The sequence below is a fragment of the Crocodylus siamensis genome, chromosome 13 (assembly GCF_052110815.1).
Source record: "Crocodylus siamensis isolate JL-2025a chromosome 13, ASM5211081v1, whole genome shotgun sequence".
In the NCBI taxonomy this organism is placed as follows: Eukaryota; Metazoa; Chordata; order Crocodylia; family Crocodylidae; genus Crocodylus; species Crocodylus siamensis.
The window spans coordinates 22,378,646-22,398,350 of record NC_143407.1 but is presented as its reverse complement, the minus strand read 5'-3'; the positions used below and the strand labels follow the sequence as shown (position 1 = coordinate 22,398,350).

The window sequence follows — 19,705 nt, the reverse complement described above, 5'->3', positions numbered from 1 at the left end:
GCTGGGTTAATTATGTAATCGTATGATTACATTAGCCTAGAGTGCCCTGGCGAAAAGTAACTCATGCAGGAGCGTGATGTCATTGCATGAACAGCACTCACAAGGGGGTGCATTCATCTTCTGCCTAATGACAGGGGAGGGCAACATTACCCACAGTGCTCTTTGTGTAAACAGTTATATTGAATTATTAAGATCTCTGTCTTTTTCCAGCTTGTAGAGTGCATGAAGAATTGTTTTTAATAAAATTCAGTTTGGAAATGAATCTGGGTATCAAGAGTCCACTTTTATCTCCTAGTTATATGGTTACTTTTTGGTCTAAACGTTAAAGGGTTATAGTAGCAGCTGAGACGTTACCTTAAGCTTGTAATACAATGCAGTTTTGCTGAGATCAGTGTTTGCATTTGTTAAAACAGGTACAGTAGAATCTTTTACCTTCACACAGTTACAAACTTCACAAAAAAGTGATTTCCTTCCGTTACCCCTTAGCAATGATTTAGCAACAAACTGTGCTGTGGGGCTCAGGTTAGCATGGCTTATTAGTTTTAACAAAATATATATTATTGTGGGTTGACTAGGACATAATGAAATATCCACAAGGAAAATTACTTTGCCTTTGTTTTCTTTTACCCATGTTTCTGTTCATTCAGAGACACATTCAGCTCCCGCCTTCAGGAGCTGATTCTGGCACATCAGACCTGATGTAGCTGTGATGCACAAATGGACAAACGCAGAGAATACATTACTTGGTTATCAAGATGTATTTAGACTAAACTGCTTGCGAAGCAGCCCTGAGTGGATGGAAGATGGGAAGATTGAGGGAGAAACCAGGCAGATGTCAGTCCATCCGAAGGTGTTGAGTGGCCTCTGTGGAACAATTTTGACTAACTGTTATTTCTGTTATTGTAGCACATAGGAAACCCAATTAAAGATCCAGGGCCCTAGTGTCCTAGGCAGCATACAAATGAGTAATAACGTGTCCATCTTGGCATTAGAATCCAACAGGTGGGTTAGATAAACTGGGATACGAGGAGCTAGATGAGGTAACAATATAGTTAACAGGTTTATCATAAAAAGACATCTTGACTTAACTCTTACCGAAGTCAGTGCCAGGCAATAATGATTTTTTAGGTACTTTTGTAAACTGGGGATGAAGCAGCAACCCCTACTTATCCTATGTGCTCTCTGCACAGGCTTGGCATTGGATTCTTGACTTGAATGGTATACTCGAGCTTGCAAAACAGTAATTTGCAATACATTTTCCAGTTGTTAATACATGTAAGCAAGTTTTTGCCTTATTCATTTTAGAGAAAAGCTATTCCTTTGGAAGTGCATTTTGCTGCTTTGTTGCCATGATCATTTCATTGCCTAATCCACATACAATCAATGCCATAGCAAGGGGAGGCATGGGGAGAAGCAAGCGGGGCGACCGCCCTGGGCGCAGAAGTGAAGGGGTGCCAATAGGCTCTGCCCAGCAGGGGCAGGGCATGGAACAGCCACAAGCTGCTTTTTGGGGCGCTGGGGTGGGGTGGGGGGGGAGGGTGGCTTCTGCCACTACATGCACTCATAGGTAAGCTTGGGGGGGGGGGTGCCCCCTGGAAGTGTGTACAGGGCAAGGGCGCCAAACTTCCTTGCTACGACACTGTGTGTAATGAATTCAAAATTTTGGTTGATCATTTGCTTAAAATTTCAATGGTCTCCCAATAAATACACTTCATCTGTATAATGTGAAAAGGTAGCCTTTGGTATGTACAGTTTGGGTTTGGAGTGTTTTAAAAAGAAACCCTACAGCATTCAAGTAAGAAAACTGTGTAGCAGATCAGTGCTTACACTGGACACAGTCATACATTTGTAAAGTTTAAATGACATTGGAAATAATTAAAAGACCAAAAAATAGTGATTTCCAAAGTTTAAAATGCACATGGAGGTTTGTGCAGAAATTTAATTGTGTGACTTTCCTCTGAAATATGTCATGATCATTATATTGTCACACAGTAATTAGTTTTCTTTAATACAAGTAATAAAAATTAAGCCTAAGAGGCACTTCACCAATACCTCTTTACATATTCCAAAACAATATTCAAAAGCTAAAGGCCTTTAATCATTCAATGAAGCTGTAGTAAAGTTTGGACTTTAATTCATAGAGGCTGTTTGTACATTTTTTTTCATTCTTTGACTGTTTTGCTACATGAACATTAACCTTTAGGATAGCTAAGTTAAATATACATGTCCTGATGAATAGTTGTCAGATTTTAGGCATTTTTATTTACAAAATTATGCTTTAGTAGGATTAAAATGTTGACTAAGGGTTTAGTCATTATTCACTTTATAATGCACATGTTATTTTTATATGTCTTTGCATTCCTTCTGAATTTGAGTCTAGAAGAGTCGTGTTTATTTGGAGCAGACAGTGTGTCTTGTGGGTAACCTGGCTTCTTAAAATGAATGTCCTAACATATTTGATTTAAAAAAAATTGAGGCCAGAAGGTAATATACAAACACTGGCATTTTGGTTTTTTTTATATACAAGTACAGTTTGTACTGACCATGGTACTTTAAGCCTGATAGAACAAACCTTTGTAGTATTTTGCAGAAATATCATGGCTGAAGTTTTAGATCTTAATTTATTTGATAAACACTTAAGTTTGTATTACAGTACTAAAATGAATAGGCTGAAACCATCCAATCTCTTTTTTTTCTGATCAGTATTCCAGCACGCTGTGGAGGGTGTTTTGAAGAAGCACTAGATTGAAGAAGTGTGAATGGTCATTTTAGGCAAAGGTTGGCAGGGCTGCATGGGAGAAGGCTCATGTTGCGACAGCCTGCACCTTAATTGGACTGTACATAAATATTGCATGGACTTTAATTCCTGGTGCTCCCATGACTTAACTTTATGTATAATTCCTTACCTGTGCCCCCCTCCCCCACAATAACATTTACATTTTGATTTATTATAAATATTTTAATAGAGATAATAATAATGAAAAGTATTTGGCCTAAAAACATAAATGAAAAAGTTATGTAGTTATAAACTATGCATGTACAGAGAACAGATGACAAGCAGCCTAGGTTTTGTATTATGAATAGGGTAATGCCGTAAGCTGTTGAAGAACTGAAATAACAAAATGCAGCACACTGCTACTTATGATGTCTTTGAGTTCAACATAACCCAGTACTATTCTTTTATAAACTATGAAACAACACTGGCATATTGAAAAAAGCTCACAGACTCATACTTAATGTGTTAACAGAGGTACAATAGACTTATTATGTGTTTCCAGAGACTGAGGGTGGTCTGAAAAATTAATGGCTGTGGTAGTTGAAAATTAAGTGAACTCCCTAATATATACTGCTGTTGATCCACTGAGTTTGGTGTTTAGCATTCCTCAACAGGAGACTAAATCTTTGCAGCCATTTCACAAGTGATGCTGGCGCCCATAATAGAAAGTATTCAATAATCTTTTATAAGTCCATTGGACTCCAGCATTTTCCTACTTTGACTGAGAAGCTGACATCCTTGAATAAACTCACCACTTATACACAGCAGGTGTCTTGTAAGGAACTTTATAGTTGAAGGGAACATGATAGAACTAAAACTTAGAAAATATAATATTTTTAATGTTTGTTTTGAATAATAGTGTCAGAAAAATTGATAAGTATAATACAATCTGTGGTTTAGTTTATGGAATTGATTTTGATTAGTGTTTATGTCAGTTATGTTAACATAGCTGATAAAAAGCCCTGTGATGGAGAACCAGAGGTTTGTAATCAGACTCACACAAGAGTGTTTGAGTCACACTGATCTATCAAGAAACAAATCTTTCACAGATCCGTACAGCTAAATTTCTTTGCATTTTACTGCAGTCTGTGTGATAATGAACAAGATTATTCAAAAATATTTTTCTGTGAATAGGAAGGCATGTTAAAATACTTATCAAGTAGTGATATAGTCTGTGGTTGCCTTGCTCAACAAAACACCAAGAAATCTTCTTGTATATTAATTTCTTCTTTATGCAATAGATTGAAACTTGAAACTGATTTGTGCTGCATTAGTCAGTGGATACATGCAGATGTTACTTAGAATGCCAATCTGTGCAGGCATTCAAGGAGGTTAAATTGGGTTAAAAAAGACTGGCCTGATCTAAATTAGTACACCTGAGGAGGTGAACTTAGTTAGGTTAGGAACAGCTTACCCCACCCCATGTCTGCGCATGTTTTGTGTGCAGCCCGGGGACTGGGAAAGCCCAGCTACCCTCCCCAGCCCCAGGACTACATTCTTCCTACCCCCTAACCCAGACTGGGCTGTTTTTAGCCTGCTTCTCCCCCACAAAGAACTGTCAACCCCCTCCCCAACCCACTAGCCCCCCCAGCCCTCCCTCTAGTCACTTAGGTCAGGATCCCAGCATGGCTCCTGGCACTGGTGAGCGTGAATACAGGCCGTTCCCAGTCTAAGATCATGTGGCTGAAAGGAGGCTGCTTGACCCTGGATCAGATATGGTGAACATCTGACCATACCCCGACTCATTTAAAGATGTTGCCAAATTGTTACCAGCATATTAAAGGTGCATTCCATCAGTCTGAAAATAACTGAAAGGCTTAAACATAAAAAATAAGTGTTTTTTAAAACTCATGTGGTGGAGGGGGAATGTAAGAAAAGTACAACACATACAGACCTTTTTTTACATTATTACAAGGAAGGAAGAATAGAATTTCTGTATTGTCACAAAATGATTTCAAGATTCTGAGCTACTGAAGGTATATCAGTATTTTTATCCTTTTATTGTTCAGATCCAGTTCCAGCTCTGGATTTAGGACAGCAGCTTCAGCTGAAAGTCCAGCGCATGCATGATATTGAAACAGAAAACCAGAAACTTAGGGAAACGCTAGAAGAATACAACAAGGAATTTGCTGAAGTGAAAAATCAAGGTAGGTTGAAAAAATTGTATTCTTTTTTCTGTTATCTTATAAATTGCTCCATAATTTGAACACTGTTGGGATTTGCCCTTATTTTTATCTTATAATGTCATGATGGGCAGAAGTATTGACATTTGTTAAAGGAAGATATACCATATTATGTATGCTTTTATATTTGCATGCATACATATAACTTTGAGTACCTGTTAGTGATTCAAAAAATATATTGAAATTTCAAAGTGATCATTTAATAATAAGATTTTTGGAGACTGGCCTTAGACCAAGCAAGTATTTTTCGTAATCATTGTTTGTAAATACTGTTATTTTGTAAAACTGGATATCTCCTTTGCTTATTTCATGTAAAATCGTAGCACTTCCTTAGTAACTGCAACTTTCTTATACATGAGATAGTGAGAGAGTATCACAACTACTGAGGGTAATGCTTTTTACTTATTTAAGGTAATTGGTAAAATTTTAGAAGTGACCACTGTATGTGAAAACACCATTATCTCAAAAACTAAAAAGTCCTACTACCTTTGAACATATTCAAGCTTTCTTGCACTTCAGAAGAACATATTTCCTGCATCAGGAAATAAAATATGCGCTCTCTAAAACCTATTTCCCTTTACATAAGACTTGTGGTTTCCCTGTAAATATCCAATTCTGAGTTAGGGTAGCAGCAGATGGTTCTTACAACTGGAAGAATGGACATTTATCATGTAGGATTGTGGCATCCAAGGATTGCCTAACTAAAGACTGCATTGGTGATTTAGCATGACCTTTGTGTGTTGAGTCTAAACTTCAGCAAAAGGAGCAGATTATAGCCACCTGTAAAATGAAAGGTGAGGGATGGCAAGTGCCAGCATGTAAAGACATACAGCTGGATTGAAAGAGCATGCTAGGAGCTGCAGTTTCTGTGACTTGTACTATTCTGAGAAAAGTACAGTAACCACAGGTCACTCCTCTATAAGAGATGCACTTTGACCACCTTAACAGAGGAATTTGGGGCGTGATCCTTGAAGGTGCTGAGGATTGTTAATTCTCGTTGTGGGTACTGGGGTGGTTACTAGTAATGCAGCAGTCTTTAAAGATCTCAGTCAGGATCACGGGCCATTATGCTAGAGATCATGCAGACATAAAAAACATGGTTCTTGTCCTGCGAAGTTTATCATCTTCAAGTAGAAAAGTATATGAGATCAATACTTCGTAGGATTCGGCAGTAGTGTAACTCAGAGGGTGTAACTGAGTGCCACCTTTGTGGAGGGAGAAATGCCAAAATGCCCAAATACCTAAACCACTGCAGTTGGCACTACAGCAACCAGCACTGCCCCAGGCGTTGCACAGCTGTCTGAAGTGGAACTGCCTTGCCATGCCTCTGGGATCAGGCCCTTATTTCAGCTGTGCATCAGTTCACAAATTTGCATTTTTAATGTATAACACGTGAGTTTATGCCAGTCATGTAATAATTTTGTTCTTTGGCTTTTATTTTGGAACTATTCTGCACTGTTTTTCATATGGAGATTAACTTGGAGTTTTCAGAGGCCTACTGGTAATGTCAGTCAGTTAATCTTTTCATAGGTGGGGTCTGTGTAGTCTTAAAATAATGTTCCTTTAATTACCTTCTCTCAGAACTGGCACTTATGGAATTGCCTATTCAGCTTCAGCTAGTATGGAGAGTGCTTACTTCCTGGAGTGGGATAAAGGATCGGACTCTGTTTTCCCAACCCACTCAAATTATTCCATTGAATTACTGCGACTGTTCAATTTAGGAAGGCTGTAAACAGGTTTTATGCAAAAATCATGACTCATAACTAGTATTTGCTCATATGCATATGCTTTTGAACATGTAAAGCATTTTAATGCTTCGTTTTCTCTATTTATAGTGTCAGGGCCAGATATAGTATTTGGGCAAGAAGGTAAAATTCCAGAGACCTCAGTGGAATTGCATCTACTCATTCCACTGGTAAATTTTACTCTCTATATTACTTAACTCAGATGGAGGTATTTTCTTACATTTTAATGATGAAGATATGCAAGGCCAGATATTTCAGTTGCAAACCATTTATATTCCATAGGTTCAGGAAAATGTCATCATTCACACCATTAGAGATCTGAGGGGAGAATTTCCTGTTGAACTCTAAAGAACATTTTTGATAGATATTGTAAAAATGGCCAGACTATGGGAATATGACTTAATGAGCCTCATTTAATTTTTTTTTTTTTAAGTGTTCAGAAGTACTTTACAAGTCAGTCAAAAGTAGCTAGTTTGCTTGGAGCAAATGATCCATTGTAACTAACTTGAAGTCAGGCAAAGCCAAGTACTGAGGACGAGGGCTGTGCGAAGCTTTGGGTACCGATTCAATTCGGAGAAGATTCAGCAGCTGAATCTTTGAATCTGAATCGAATTGGGAAACCAATAAGAAGGTCCAAATCAATTCAAAGCCTCCAAATCAATTTGGAGAAAGATTTGGAGATTGGGCGATTTGGGGCAGTCCCAGCTTGCCACCACAGGGAGCTGGACCTGGGCTCTGTGCCAGTAAGTTGGGGAGGGAGCTGGAGAAGGGGGAGGAGACCATGGGGGGACCCCCACCAAGCCCCATCCCCTGCCTGCTCCCCCAACCCCCTGAGTGCCTCCTGAACCCTGCCCGCTCTCCAAGCCCCAGCTCTTAAAAAAAGAAGGGATCCCCACTGCATGGGTGGGGGGGCTCTGCCATGAGCCCCCAGAGGCCCCAATGGCTGCTGTAGTAGCCAGTGAGTGCAGGGCTTCTTTTTTTAAGAGCCGGGAGCTGGGCCGGGCAGGGCAGCCATTGAAGGCACTGGAAGAATCAGATTTGGCCGAATCAATTTGGGACAGTAATTCGAAACACCGAATCAAAACTGTCTGTCCCTGGAATCAGCCAAATCCAAATCCAAAGCAAATACTAGCTGCTTTGCACAGGTCTACTGAGGACCTCGATATTTCTTAAACCAAAGGCGTGATTCTGTTCTCACTTACTCTGGATGTATAACAGTATAGTTCCATTGACTGATTTTATGCCTGATTTATTTATGCCTGGGTTCCGATGTTGAGAATATTTACCGTGTTATTTTGTCTTTTTTTTGCTTATGGACTTTTTTTGGGATGTAGTGATATTTTTCTCCTTCATTATTTCTTGACTAGCTGCATCTCTCCTCCACTACAACATTGTATTGTCTTCTTTATCTTCTATCATTCTGACTCCTTTCCAGAAATTGTTTTTATGGCAAAGCCACAAAATCCTAGTCCACCTCTTGCTTTATTATTGTAAGCCCATTAGGCATTCTTGCTTTAGATCTGGGTGGAGTCAGACTATGACAGTAGCAGTTACTATAGTTGGAATACAAAGAGTGCCACTTTGTCTGTTGATCTGGTCTACCCTTAATACAACAGTTAAGTCTGCCCATGTGTTTCATCTGTTGCGAAGGAGAACATAGCTATATCCCAGATATGTGTTCAATTAGTGTAAGAAGGTGTCTGTACATGAGCTTAAGTGAAATTGTTTCTTTTTACCTGAGCGCAGCTACATGAATTAACTGTTATGTGTAAATGTGTACTTAAGCCCACTTTGGGACTTTATTAATCTCCACTCAGCAGAGAGCTAATTTGAAACTAGTCAATAATGTGATATTATATTTTACAATTTTTTTCGGTCATGTTAGAGAAACCCTAGCTCTGCTTCCCAGCAAAATCCATTGATCCTTCTCAACCTAAACGTTTAAAGTTCAATTTAACATTTAGGGAGTAAAAGGTCTCCAAAGGGACTCGTATCCATTGATTTTGTGTCATAGTTGAAGAGCTAAAGTTTAAAACACATGGAGCCTACGGGGTAAAGAAAGCCTTGTATTCTGTAGCTGTGTAACGTGAAGCTGTGTAAACTCTTTCTTTCCCTATTTTTTTTTCTGTAGAGGTTACAATAAAAGCACTTAAAGAGAAAATCCGAGAATATGAACAGACTCTGAAGAACCAAGCAGAGAATATCGCTCTTGAAAAAGAACAAAAGTTACAAAATGACTTTGCAGAGAAGGAGAGGTGAGTGCATGCATGTGTCTGTGTAGGTGTTAGGAGAGAAATCATATTGTTCTGCTTAATCTTCCCAACCAGGATCCTTTCTTCAGTAGTAAGACAGCTCATATATTGAATCATTCTAGTGATTTATGTGTTTGATGCAGAATCATTTGATACTCAGCTTTACACAGAATGACAGTTGTGAAATGTATATGTGAAACAAGGACAGATTCTTATTTCATTGTACCAGTGGTAGACATGGGGTATCGTTTTCAGGAGGGTGCAAACCTGCTTTTATTCTTCATTAGTTAGATTGTCCTTTGTGGCACTAATCTTTCTCCATTAGCTGACAGTGGAATTTAGTCTTGTGTCTGCTGTGTGTGTTGCAGTACCATGTTACATGTAAATTAGTGCAACGTGGCAATGTAAAGTGAAATATTGTACCCACAGATATAGTTCTCAACCTTTTTAGACTCAAGGTACCCCTTGTGAGATTCAGAGAACCCTTGGAAAAAGTCAGCTTTTAGTTTTCACTTAATTTTTTACTATAGAAAGATAATAGAGCAATTTTTCCTCTTGTAAAGAACTTAAAGACCACAAGAGGTCATAATGGTTTTAACACTATAGATTCCTTTTGAGATCTCTGACTTGTGAAATTTGCATGCCTGGCAGTGCTAACATTGCATGGCAGTCAGTAGGCCCCCTGAAAGGATCTCAAGGAAGGCACCTAGTTGAGAATCTCTGATATAGATTACAGTTGTGGATAGCTACTTAAATGGAAATAGGTATCTGAAAGCAAGCTCTGTGCCTCACAGGAGCTTAATCCTGATATAATTTGCATGTTCCCTTATGTCACAAAACCCTGTAACTTAATTTCTCACTTACTAATTGATTTTTAAGGAAGCCCTGGAAGCATTCCTGATTTTTCACAAGCTAGCAAAATAAAATTCCAAGACCTAGTCTATCATTTAGATCAGTAGGTAAGAAAGTTTGGCTAAATGTTATAGAAAGGGGTTGTTAACAGGGAGTTTTCAGTGCGTGGCCTTCAACTCGAAAAACTGCATATGCTAAAAACAACAAACACCCCCTTCCCCCAAACTCAAAAACTTGTTTTCTCCTCTCATCCAGTGTTGCCCAATCTGTTAATTCCAGTTCACACTTCAAGGCCTATAATTTTGGGTGGGCTGGGTTGGTTATTTGAATTAAGTTTGAGTAGGATGAATCGACTGGTGAACTGGAAGATCCCTTTCAAAATCAGTATTTCACTGTTATTCTTTGTCTATCAAATATAGTTTAGATACATGTTTAATCAAAAGACAGTTTAATGGAATGTGTGTTACAGAACAGTGTGTGTAAGAGTTTTCAGAATGCACCGTAAAATTTGTATAAATTTGATGTAAAAAGAGAGCTTTGACTCATACTTTTTCCCATAAATCCCTGTTAGCAAGTTTGAAACTTTACAATATCAGAGAATCTATATATGCACAAAGTAATGCCTAAAAGCCATTATTACCATTGTTACTGTTGGAAAACGCTGTTTGTTCTTTTTTTTGTACACCTTTCTTTAAAACATGCCCCATATAGCAACATTTAGAATGGGAGCTTTATGTACCATCATGACTATTTAAAATCTGCACAATGGCTGAAAGTCTCCAGAGGGATGTCACAGTGACTCCATTTCTAGGATTGGCTTTAACTCCTCAAGTCTAGCCTTTAGCAAATAGTCTGGTGACTGACTGTATGGCCAGATGAAAGCGTGTGCTATAGCTAACACAACCAAGGAAGTATTCCTTATAGACGTAAGAAATATGAGCGTACTGGAAATTCTGATTATGTTATATAGGAAGTAACAATGTTAAACTTGTTTTGAAATATGCATAGCTCTTCTAGAGGGTGGTTAATACTACGGTTGCATTTGGAATCTATTACAACTATGATAAAACAGCTGTCACATCTATTCAGTATATCATTTATTGCAACAAATTCCTTCATTATGACAGTAAAATAGAAATGTATCATTCTTCTTGTACTAACTTTGTGAAACAACGGGTGCATGGTGACAATTTTCTTAATGTGTGACATTTCCAAAACAAATTATGCTCAGGAAAACCTTCCACTAAAATTGTCATTTATATAGCAGTCAGCTCTTGTATAATGTTACATTATGAACTGGCTACAGTGTTAAAATTTTAATAAGTGGGACTCCAAAATATGTACAGCATGCCAGTGTGACATGATTTACAGATTCTGTTGAGGTACCTTGTATTGCATGTGGTGTTGTCAGTTGCCCGATTACAGTTGAGACGGTTAATGGCTCCATCTTCTAAACTTGCAAAACACAATTAAATTGTTAAACACAATTACTAGCTCCATTTTCAACTCTTCCTTTTCTGTTTTTAGAAAGTTGCAAGAGACACAGATGTCGACAGCCTCAAAGCTGGAGGAGGCTGAACAGAAAGTTCAATCTTTGCAGACAGGTTTGACAATACTATTCTGATCTATACCAATGAAGAGGATGCGGGTTGGGGCAAGGATACAATTAAATGAATCACAAATGAGTGTGAATCAGATCTTACAAGTCTGCTTTACTATGGAAGGAAAGGTCCAACAGTGCTGAAAGTATCTTGTCGATCAGACGTTCTGCTGGGCTGCCTACTGCAACTGCACACTTGTGACACAACCAGTTCCTAGCAGAGGAAGTGGGCCTGGCCTGTGGCAGAGTAGATAAATTATTGGAAAATGCCCCAGGAACTGAAACAGGCCATGAAACTGTTGACCACTTCCATATTGTATTCACTGTGATTTTTCACGTACTTCTGGTCTGGACTATAATATATGGTGGTTTCAATAGGAATCTTATTTTTGCTGATGTTTCTTGCTAGTTCACATCAGCCGTTTATTTTACTATTCATCCGTATACACCTGCATTTGCCAGGTGTGAGCATATTTCGTTTCTTTTCCCATAAGAAAACAAAAATTTAAATTTGAATCCCTGAATTGACTGGAATAAATATTTTAGTTGAATGAACAATTTAACCAGCTTCCATCTGAAATGAGTAGTAACTGGCTTCATTAGCAGAATGGTAACTGGGAACTCTACAATTTAAAATAAGAAGGTTAAAAACAAGTTTGCTTTTCTAAGTCCTTTATTTGGTCAAGTATAATCTTGTTGTAAGATGATTCTTAAACAGAAATCTATTCACAGTCTAATAAAAAAAATGAGTAATCTGTTTGTATTGCACAGCTTTTACAGTACCTATAATGTTTCTTATGCCTTTTAGCTTTGGAAAAATCCCAGGCAGACCTTTTTGACCTGAAAACAAAATACGATGAAGAAACTACTGCAAAGTAAGGTTTAATTATTTTCTTCTTACATGTCCTCCTCTTTTTTTTCTTTTTTCTTTTTTTTGCATCTGTTCATTGGAGACGGATCAGACAGCAAGGTTTTTAGGAGGACAAATCTTTACAAAAACATAAGGATAATTGAATATAGTCTTCTGAAACGTTATTACATTATTTTAGTTTTCTTCATGTGTCCTAACTCATTCTTTCCTGTTTCTGAGCATTTTAGTTATGTTTACTATGTAAGCACCTCCTATTCTGTGTCTTATTCTAGCAGGAAGATCTCAGAAATAGGATGCTTGTTGTGATTTTTCCCACCTCAGTGAAGAATGATTTAACTAAGGATTTTATTGTAATTAAGTTCCTTGGTTTTACATGCCTTCCAAGTAAGGTGACTAATTGGTGTGTATCAAAGTACAGTGATAATCAATAAAAAGTCAGCATTTGCCCATAATACCACACACAATGGTAGGTTTGGTCTGTAGCAGTTGCCTAGATTAAGACCAGGACTTAGCTATGATATCAGTGGATAAGTACTGGACTTTTTAATGGCAGCCATTATAACTGCTATGCTCAGTTATCTCCTGATTTTTATGACCAGGTAGTGCAGGAAACAAAAAAGCCAGAATCTTGCTATTTTAAAAAAACACTTTAAATATTTATTTTAAAAGGAGGGTTTGACTTGAGAAGGAACTTGTATGACCCACGGTAATTCTAATGCTTGATTGAGTCCAAAGGAGGAGATTCCTCTTTTGGAAATGTCAAAGTAAAGGAATATTTTAGGATTAGGCCTAGTGGTTTTATGGGCACAAGACAAAAGAGGCCCATTTACATCACCAAGTGTCTGAATCAAAGGTAACTGCATACAAGGTGAAGCAGATTCCATAGAATCACTCCGTCCTTTCATCTTTTATGTGAGCAGTGGCAAGACAGAGAATAGCAGACTATAGAGCAGGGAAAGCCTAGGCTGTTTCCTTGCTGTTATGCTAGAAGAGCATAACTTGTGCTGGAGAAAGACCTAGGTTGAGTTGCTCTCTAGCACTATACAGACACCAGGAGAATCACTGAACTTATATCTATACTGCTGTAGTATGGCTTCCTGTAGCACCATACATGCCATATCCAGCCCAAACAAAGTAATGGAGCCACCTTAGTGTAGTACTGGATATACACCCATAGGTTCTGAGTCTTAGAAGAGCACCCAACTCTGCATTAAGACAGTTGCTTCTGTTTTGGGAGCATACATGGTAGAGGCACAGAATCCCTCAGTATGATATTTGATGGCATCGTACTGAGCCAATATAGAAATATTCTGACTCAAGTCACAGGCTTGTTCTTATGCTGCCCTAGGAGCAGTGCAACAAAGCATTGCCCCAAACTGGGCCACGTTATAGTTTAAGCTTTAAGAAAAATGGGTTGACCATATATTGTGGTAGCTGTCAGCATTTAAGTATAGCTAATGAAGCTTAGCTGGCATACTTTTTAAAAAGGTATGTGAATCTTCACCGATCTTAATTTCTTGGGATGCATCTTTCTTGCTATTCAGGATTGATCCTGAGGGTTTTCTTAATGGGCCTGAACTGTGTGAACTAGCAGCTACTAGTGCTAGTTCTGTGCATAGAAAGAGAGACCAAAGATAGTTTTGTTCCATCCGTTTCAGGAATCTGCCGACGTATTATTGTTTCTCCTTCTTGGCTCTGATTATAGACATTGGAAACTGGAAGTAAGGTACAAAAAAGCTGGAAAATAGGTGTGGGCAGATTTCCCATGGTTTTTTGCTCCCCATCATGGTAATTCCTGTAGTGGAGAGCCCTTGATATTAAGGAGAAGCTCATGGAGAAGTGTCAGATATTGCTCAATGGGGATATCTTAATATGGATGGTTAGCAGATTTATGCTGGAGGGTAGTCTTACAGTCAGGGCTAAGCAGCAATATAGATTAGCACTTAGGTTGCTTACAGACTAAAAAAAACCAACCCCTAAAACCTTGCACTTTAAACTCCATGTGCCCCCGTACATGCCCAGAAGAGGCATCGCATTAGTTGGGTCCAGCTCTCCCAATGCCCAATATCTGTATAGATTGGGTGCTTTAGTGGGGCTTGTTTGGTGCTTTTATCTAATATTCAGTCAGCTATTAGATAAAAGCACCAAAAGGCCCTGCTGAAACACACAAGCTATACAGATGCTGCAGAGCCAGGTGTAACTAATCTGCTGCTGCTTCTGGTAAAGCGCATTTTTGGGTTTTAATTTTTTTTTCACATCTATCAGCGGCTTTAGTGAGTAAACCTGCAAGTCCTCAAGATCCTTGATCACCGTGGAGGGCATTATAGTTTCATAGTTTCTAGATCATCTAGTCCGACCCCCCGCCATGGCAGGAAACAATACTGGGGTCATACAACCCCAGCAAGATGTTCATCCAACCTCCTCTTAAAACCCCCCCAGGCTAGGAGCCAGAAGTTGGTTCCAGATCCTAGCCGCCCTGACGGTGAAGTAGCACTTCCTGATATCTAGCCTAAACCTGCCCTCTGCCAGCTTGTGACCGTTATTCCTGGTCACTCCTGGCAGTGCTCGGGGGAACAGGGACTCCCCCAATGTCTGTTGATCCCCCCTGACTAGTTTATAACAGGCCACTAGATCCCCTCTCAGCCTTCTCTTTTGGAGGCTGAACAGGTTCAGGTCCCGTAGCCTCTCCTTATAGGGCCTGCCCTGCTGTCCCTTGATCATGCAAGTGGCCCTCCTCTGGACCCTCTCGATGCTGTCCACATCCCTCTTGAAGTGCAGCACTCAGAACTGGACGCAGTACTCCAGTCGCGGCCTGACCAGTGCCACAGAGGGGGAGGATCACCTCTTTGGACCTGCTCGTGATGCATCTGTGGATTCATGACAATGTACGGTTGGCCTTCCTAACTGCCTCCCCACACTGCCGGCCCATGTCCATCTTGGAGTCAATGATGACTCCAAGATCCTTTTCCGCCTCTGTGCTGACGAGAGGAGAGTTCCCCAACCTGTAGGTATGGTGCCAGTTGTTCCTCCCCAGGTGCATCACCTTGCACTTATCTGTGTTGAATCCCATCCTATTCACATCCGCCCACCCTTGTAGCCTGTCTAGGTCTGATTGAAGCCTGATGCTACCTTCTAGTATGCCCACATCCCCCCACATCTTAGTGTCATCAGCAAATTTGAACAGGGTGCTTTTTACCCCCTCATCCAAATCACTGATGAAGATGTTGAACAGTGCGGGCCCGAGGACCGAGCCCTGCGGAACCCCACTGCCCACGTCCTTCCAGGTTGAGAAGGACCCATCCACCACCACCCATGGAGGCTTGTGTGCTCTCCTGCTCCCTTTGATCCTCATTGGGATTACTTTCCTTTGTGCTTGGAGGATCGCCCCCTTAAGGAGCAACCACTCTCCTTGGACATCTGGCTCCCCTCCCCTCTGGGACCTCAGCGCATCCCCAACTATCCTCCTTAGCTCACTGAAGTTTGCCCTTCTAAAGTCTAGGGCTGCTGCCTTACTGCATGCCCTTGCCACCTTGCGCTGGATGGTGAATTCCAGCAGGCAATGATCGCTGTCGTCCAGGTGGTCGAGCACTCGCAGCCCCCTCGCGAGGTCATCACCCGTGGCCAGCACTAGGTCCAACAAGGCGTCCCCCCGGTGGGGCTGTGCACCTCCTGGGTTAAATGGAGGTCCTGCACTCTAAGAACCTATGTGAGCGGTCAGACCTGGCTGACTGCTCCTCCCAGCAGATGTCCGGGAAGTTCAGGTCCCCCCTGACTACCACATCCTTAGCCTTCACTACCTCTGTGAGCTGACCCAAGAATTCCTGGTCAAGCTCTCCTCCCTGGTTGGGAGGCCTGTAGTAGACCCCCACCGTTAAATCTCTCACCCTTCGACTGCCTTGTACTCTAACCCAAAGCACCTCAGAGTGCCCCTCCTCTGACACCTTGCTAATTAATGAGGATGTGTATTCCTCCTTGATATAAAGTGCCACGCCCCCACCTCTCCTTCCTATCCTGTCCCTCCTGTACAACCTGTAGCCCTTGACATTCACCGCCCAATCATGCGTTGAGTCCCACCACATTTCCGTGCTATGTCCTGGCTGGTGTCAGCCATCAGAAGGGTGAGTTCCTCCTGCTTGTTTCCCATGCTACGAGCGTTTGTGTAGAGGCATTTGAGGCCTCCCGTGGATGTATATACTGCCCCCCTAGTCCCAGCATTACCCTGGCCCCCACTGCTTGCTTGTTTGCTCGTTTCACTCGTTCATCTGGGCTGGGCTGTAGTTGTGGGTGTTGTTTGGTCTGGCACTCTGATGTTTCTTCCGCTCTCATCTTCCCCTTCCCCCGACGAGCCTAGTTTAAAGCCCGCCGGAGGAGGTCCGCCAACCTAGAAGAGAACGCACGCTTACCTTTAGGGGAAGGGTGGAGCCCATCCCATCCAAGCATGTCTCTCGTCGTGATGTGCCGGTCATGGCTGAGGAAGTCAAAGCCCGCCTCGAAGCACCATTCCTGTAGCCGCCAGTTGGTCTCCGCGATGCACATTTCATGCCGTCTGCCTCATCCACTCAGTGTCAGGATAGAAGAGAAAACCACCTGTGTGCCCATCTCTCTCAGCACATGCCCCAGAGCGTGGTAGTCCTCCATCAGGCGATCAGGGGTGCTCCTGGCCGCGTCATTGGTGCCCACGTGGACTAGGACCATGGGGTAATAATCAGTGGGCCGGATTACAGTCTGGAGCATCCATTTCACGTCCTGAATCCTTGCTCCGGGTAGGCAGTAGACCTCACGTGCCGAGGGGTCCCGGCAACAGATGGGACCCTCCGTACCTCTCAGGATGGAGTCGCCAATGATGATCACGCGACGCTTCTTCCTCCTGGCCTGCTTGTCTCCTTCAGCTCGCTCAGGACACGTTGAGCATGAAGTTGCCTCCGCCCCGGTTTCGTCCTCTCCTTCCTCCTCCTCCAGGGCTGCCAGGGCCTCGTACCTGTTCTCCAGCCGGACTGGAGGAACTGGTGCTGCCGTGGTACGAGCAGCCCTGGCATGGGAGGTGACCGTCTGCCATTTAACAGTGGAGGGCACTTCTTGAAGTGCATCCTCCTTGGTCGTACAACCCTGCAGGGAAAGAAAATACCTGTCAATTTCCTCCTCTGCCTCTCGGATTCCCCTCAGCCTGCTAACCTCTTCCTGGAGCTCCCTCACCCGTGCCTCCAGGGCCCTAAGGCGGGCGCCTGCAGGACAGGTGTGGGGGTCCCCAGTCCCTGCCCCCCCAGGCCCTGCTGGGCAGCTCCCGCAGGCCAGGTGGTGGGGGATGCCAGCCCCCCCGTGGGCTCTGTCCGGGTGGAGGCCTCAGACAAGCCCCAGGAAGGCCACCTCCCCCCCCCCGGGAAGGGGCCTGGTAGCACTCCGTGTCGAGACCATCGTAGGAGTTGCTGCCTGTTACTAGTTGGATGTGGTGTCTCTGTCCGCGCTTGCGGGAGTCAGCAGTAGGAGATGCAAAGCTTAGAACTTGAAGGATTGGGTCCAGAGTTTGCTGTTGAAGTAACTTTTATCTCCTTAGGTGAAAATTTAAGTAGACTTTGGTTATTTTCTTTTTCTCCTTCTTGTTTGAAACACCTGATATGAAGCTTGAAAGTATCTTATTTCCTGACTGAATGAATCCTTTTACAGCTGACACACATTGATAATGATGTTTATAATGAAAATTGAAATTTAATATAGTAGGGCTGTTAAACAATTAAAAAACTTAGTCATTATTAATTGCACAATTAAAAATATTAGTTGCAGTTAATCACGATTTTAATCACACAGCTGAAAACTCAAAATTATGCACAGAAAAACTCAAAATTGTGCAGGTATTTTGTATGGTTGGGGGATGGGTGTGGAATGTGGGGTGGAGGTTGCGAAGGTGTGGGGACTGTGGGTGTGTGTATGGGGTCTGGAGCCCGGGGAGAGGGGTCCCCACATACCCTGGCAGGATGTCCAATTTGAGTGAGGTCTCCACGGACCTGCCCTGGGCCCAGGACATGCATCCCACCCAAGCACAGCCCCAGCAGTGGCGAGATCACCCCACTCCTACTCCAGCAGTGGCAACCACTGGCAACCCAAGCTAGGGGCAGGTGCTCTGGCCCTGGCCCAGGCCCAAGCATCCCCGCTTCCTTGTTCACCCGCTCTGTGCAGGTGCCAGTGAGACGTAGGCTCTGGGAAGCTGCAAAAGGAAACCTCAAACAACCCCCAGACAGGGCCCCAAGCAGCCGGGCTGGCAGCACTAGGGGCTCAGGGAAGACAGTGCTGGGCCGTGGTATGGCTGCCTGGCACCTTCAGTCCCCACAGTGCAGGCTTTGAGTGGGTAGGAACCACCTGGGAGCTCTGAAACAAGCCGCTTCCAGGTCCTAGGTCCCTGCGCATCTCCGGTCTGGGCCTCTGGGAGCAGCGACAATGGTAGGATTCCCACAGAGCCTCCCACAGTCCCCATCTCATGCTGCCCTGCACACCTGGCCCCTGCCAAGGGCTGACAGAACATGAGCTGTGCCCAGTGCCACCACCACTGAGCTGGGCAGAGCCACCGCTGTCCTCTCTGTGCCACCTGGGCTCCCACTGGGCCTCGCACAGAGCTGCTCGACCACTGTGTCCCAGCAGAAGCCTGGATGGTACAAGGAGGAGAGCGGTGGCTCCACCTGGCTTGGCAGCAGTGACACTGGGTGTAGCTTGGGGTCCATCAGCGCTGGGCTGGGGCCAGGCATGCGAGGCAGTGCAGGGTGGGAGCTGTGGGAATCTCACCATCACTGCTGCTCCCCACAGGCCCTGACTAGGGATGCATGGCAACCTCTGAGTACAGAAGTGGCTCATATCAGTGCTCCCAGGTGGTCCTGACCCACCCCAAGCCCAAGCTGTGGGGCGTGAAGGTGCCAGGCAGCCCTGCTGTGGCCCAGTACCACTTTTCCTGAATCCCCAGCACTGCCCGGCTGCTTGCAGCCCCAGATCAGGGTTGTGTGGGGTGGGTGGGTGTTTTTCTCCTTCCCTACCCCCTTCCTGCTGCAGCTGCCTGGAGCCCACGCCTGGGCTGCCCTGCATCTCCGCCCCCCTGGGCAGCCTGGAGGCAGTGGTCACAGTAGCGGAGATAAGCCACAGGGCAGTCAGGGCACAGGCTCCAAAACCACATATCTTCCCCTGCTACCCCACCCCCACACACACACTCTGCATCTAGCTGCTGGGAGTACATTTACTAAAAAAAAGTTTGAAAACTTCTGCTGGACTGTAATTCTGGACTGCAGATCCCAAAGTGAACACATGCTCCAGCAGACCATGCTCTAGCGCACTGCCCCCACCCCTGGCTTCTGGCCTGAGCCACTGCAGGCATGGGGCTGCATTTCCTGTATCAAAGGTAGATGTCTGTTCTCTTCTGCTTCGATTGAATCTGTGCAGTTTAGATTAA

The 19,705-nt window shown here is 43.1% G+C and overlaps 1 protein-coding gene across 6 annotated transcripts in view; it reads left to right on the top strand.

The window, feature by feature from the left end:
- Positions 1 to 19,705, top strand: part of CUX1 (cut like homeobox 1) — a 416,613-nt gene that overhangs the window by 199,177 nt on the left and 197,731 nt on the right. For all 6 annotated transcript variants that reach the window (XM_090026255.1, XM_090026256.1, XM_090026253.1 and 3 more), the window contains 4 exons: positions 4,786 to 4,923; positions 8,836 to 8,959; positions 11,336 to 11,412; positions 12,217 to 12,283. In XM_090026255.1, the coding sequence (XP_089882381.1) occupies positions 4,786 to 4,923; positions 8,836 to 8,959; positions 11,336 to 11,412; positions 12,217 to 12,283 (406 nt within the window). The remainder of the gene's footprint in view (positions 1 to 4,785; positions 4,924 to 8,835; positions 8,960 to 11,335; positions 11,413 to 12,216; positions 12,284 to 19,705) is intronic.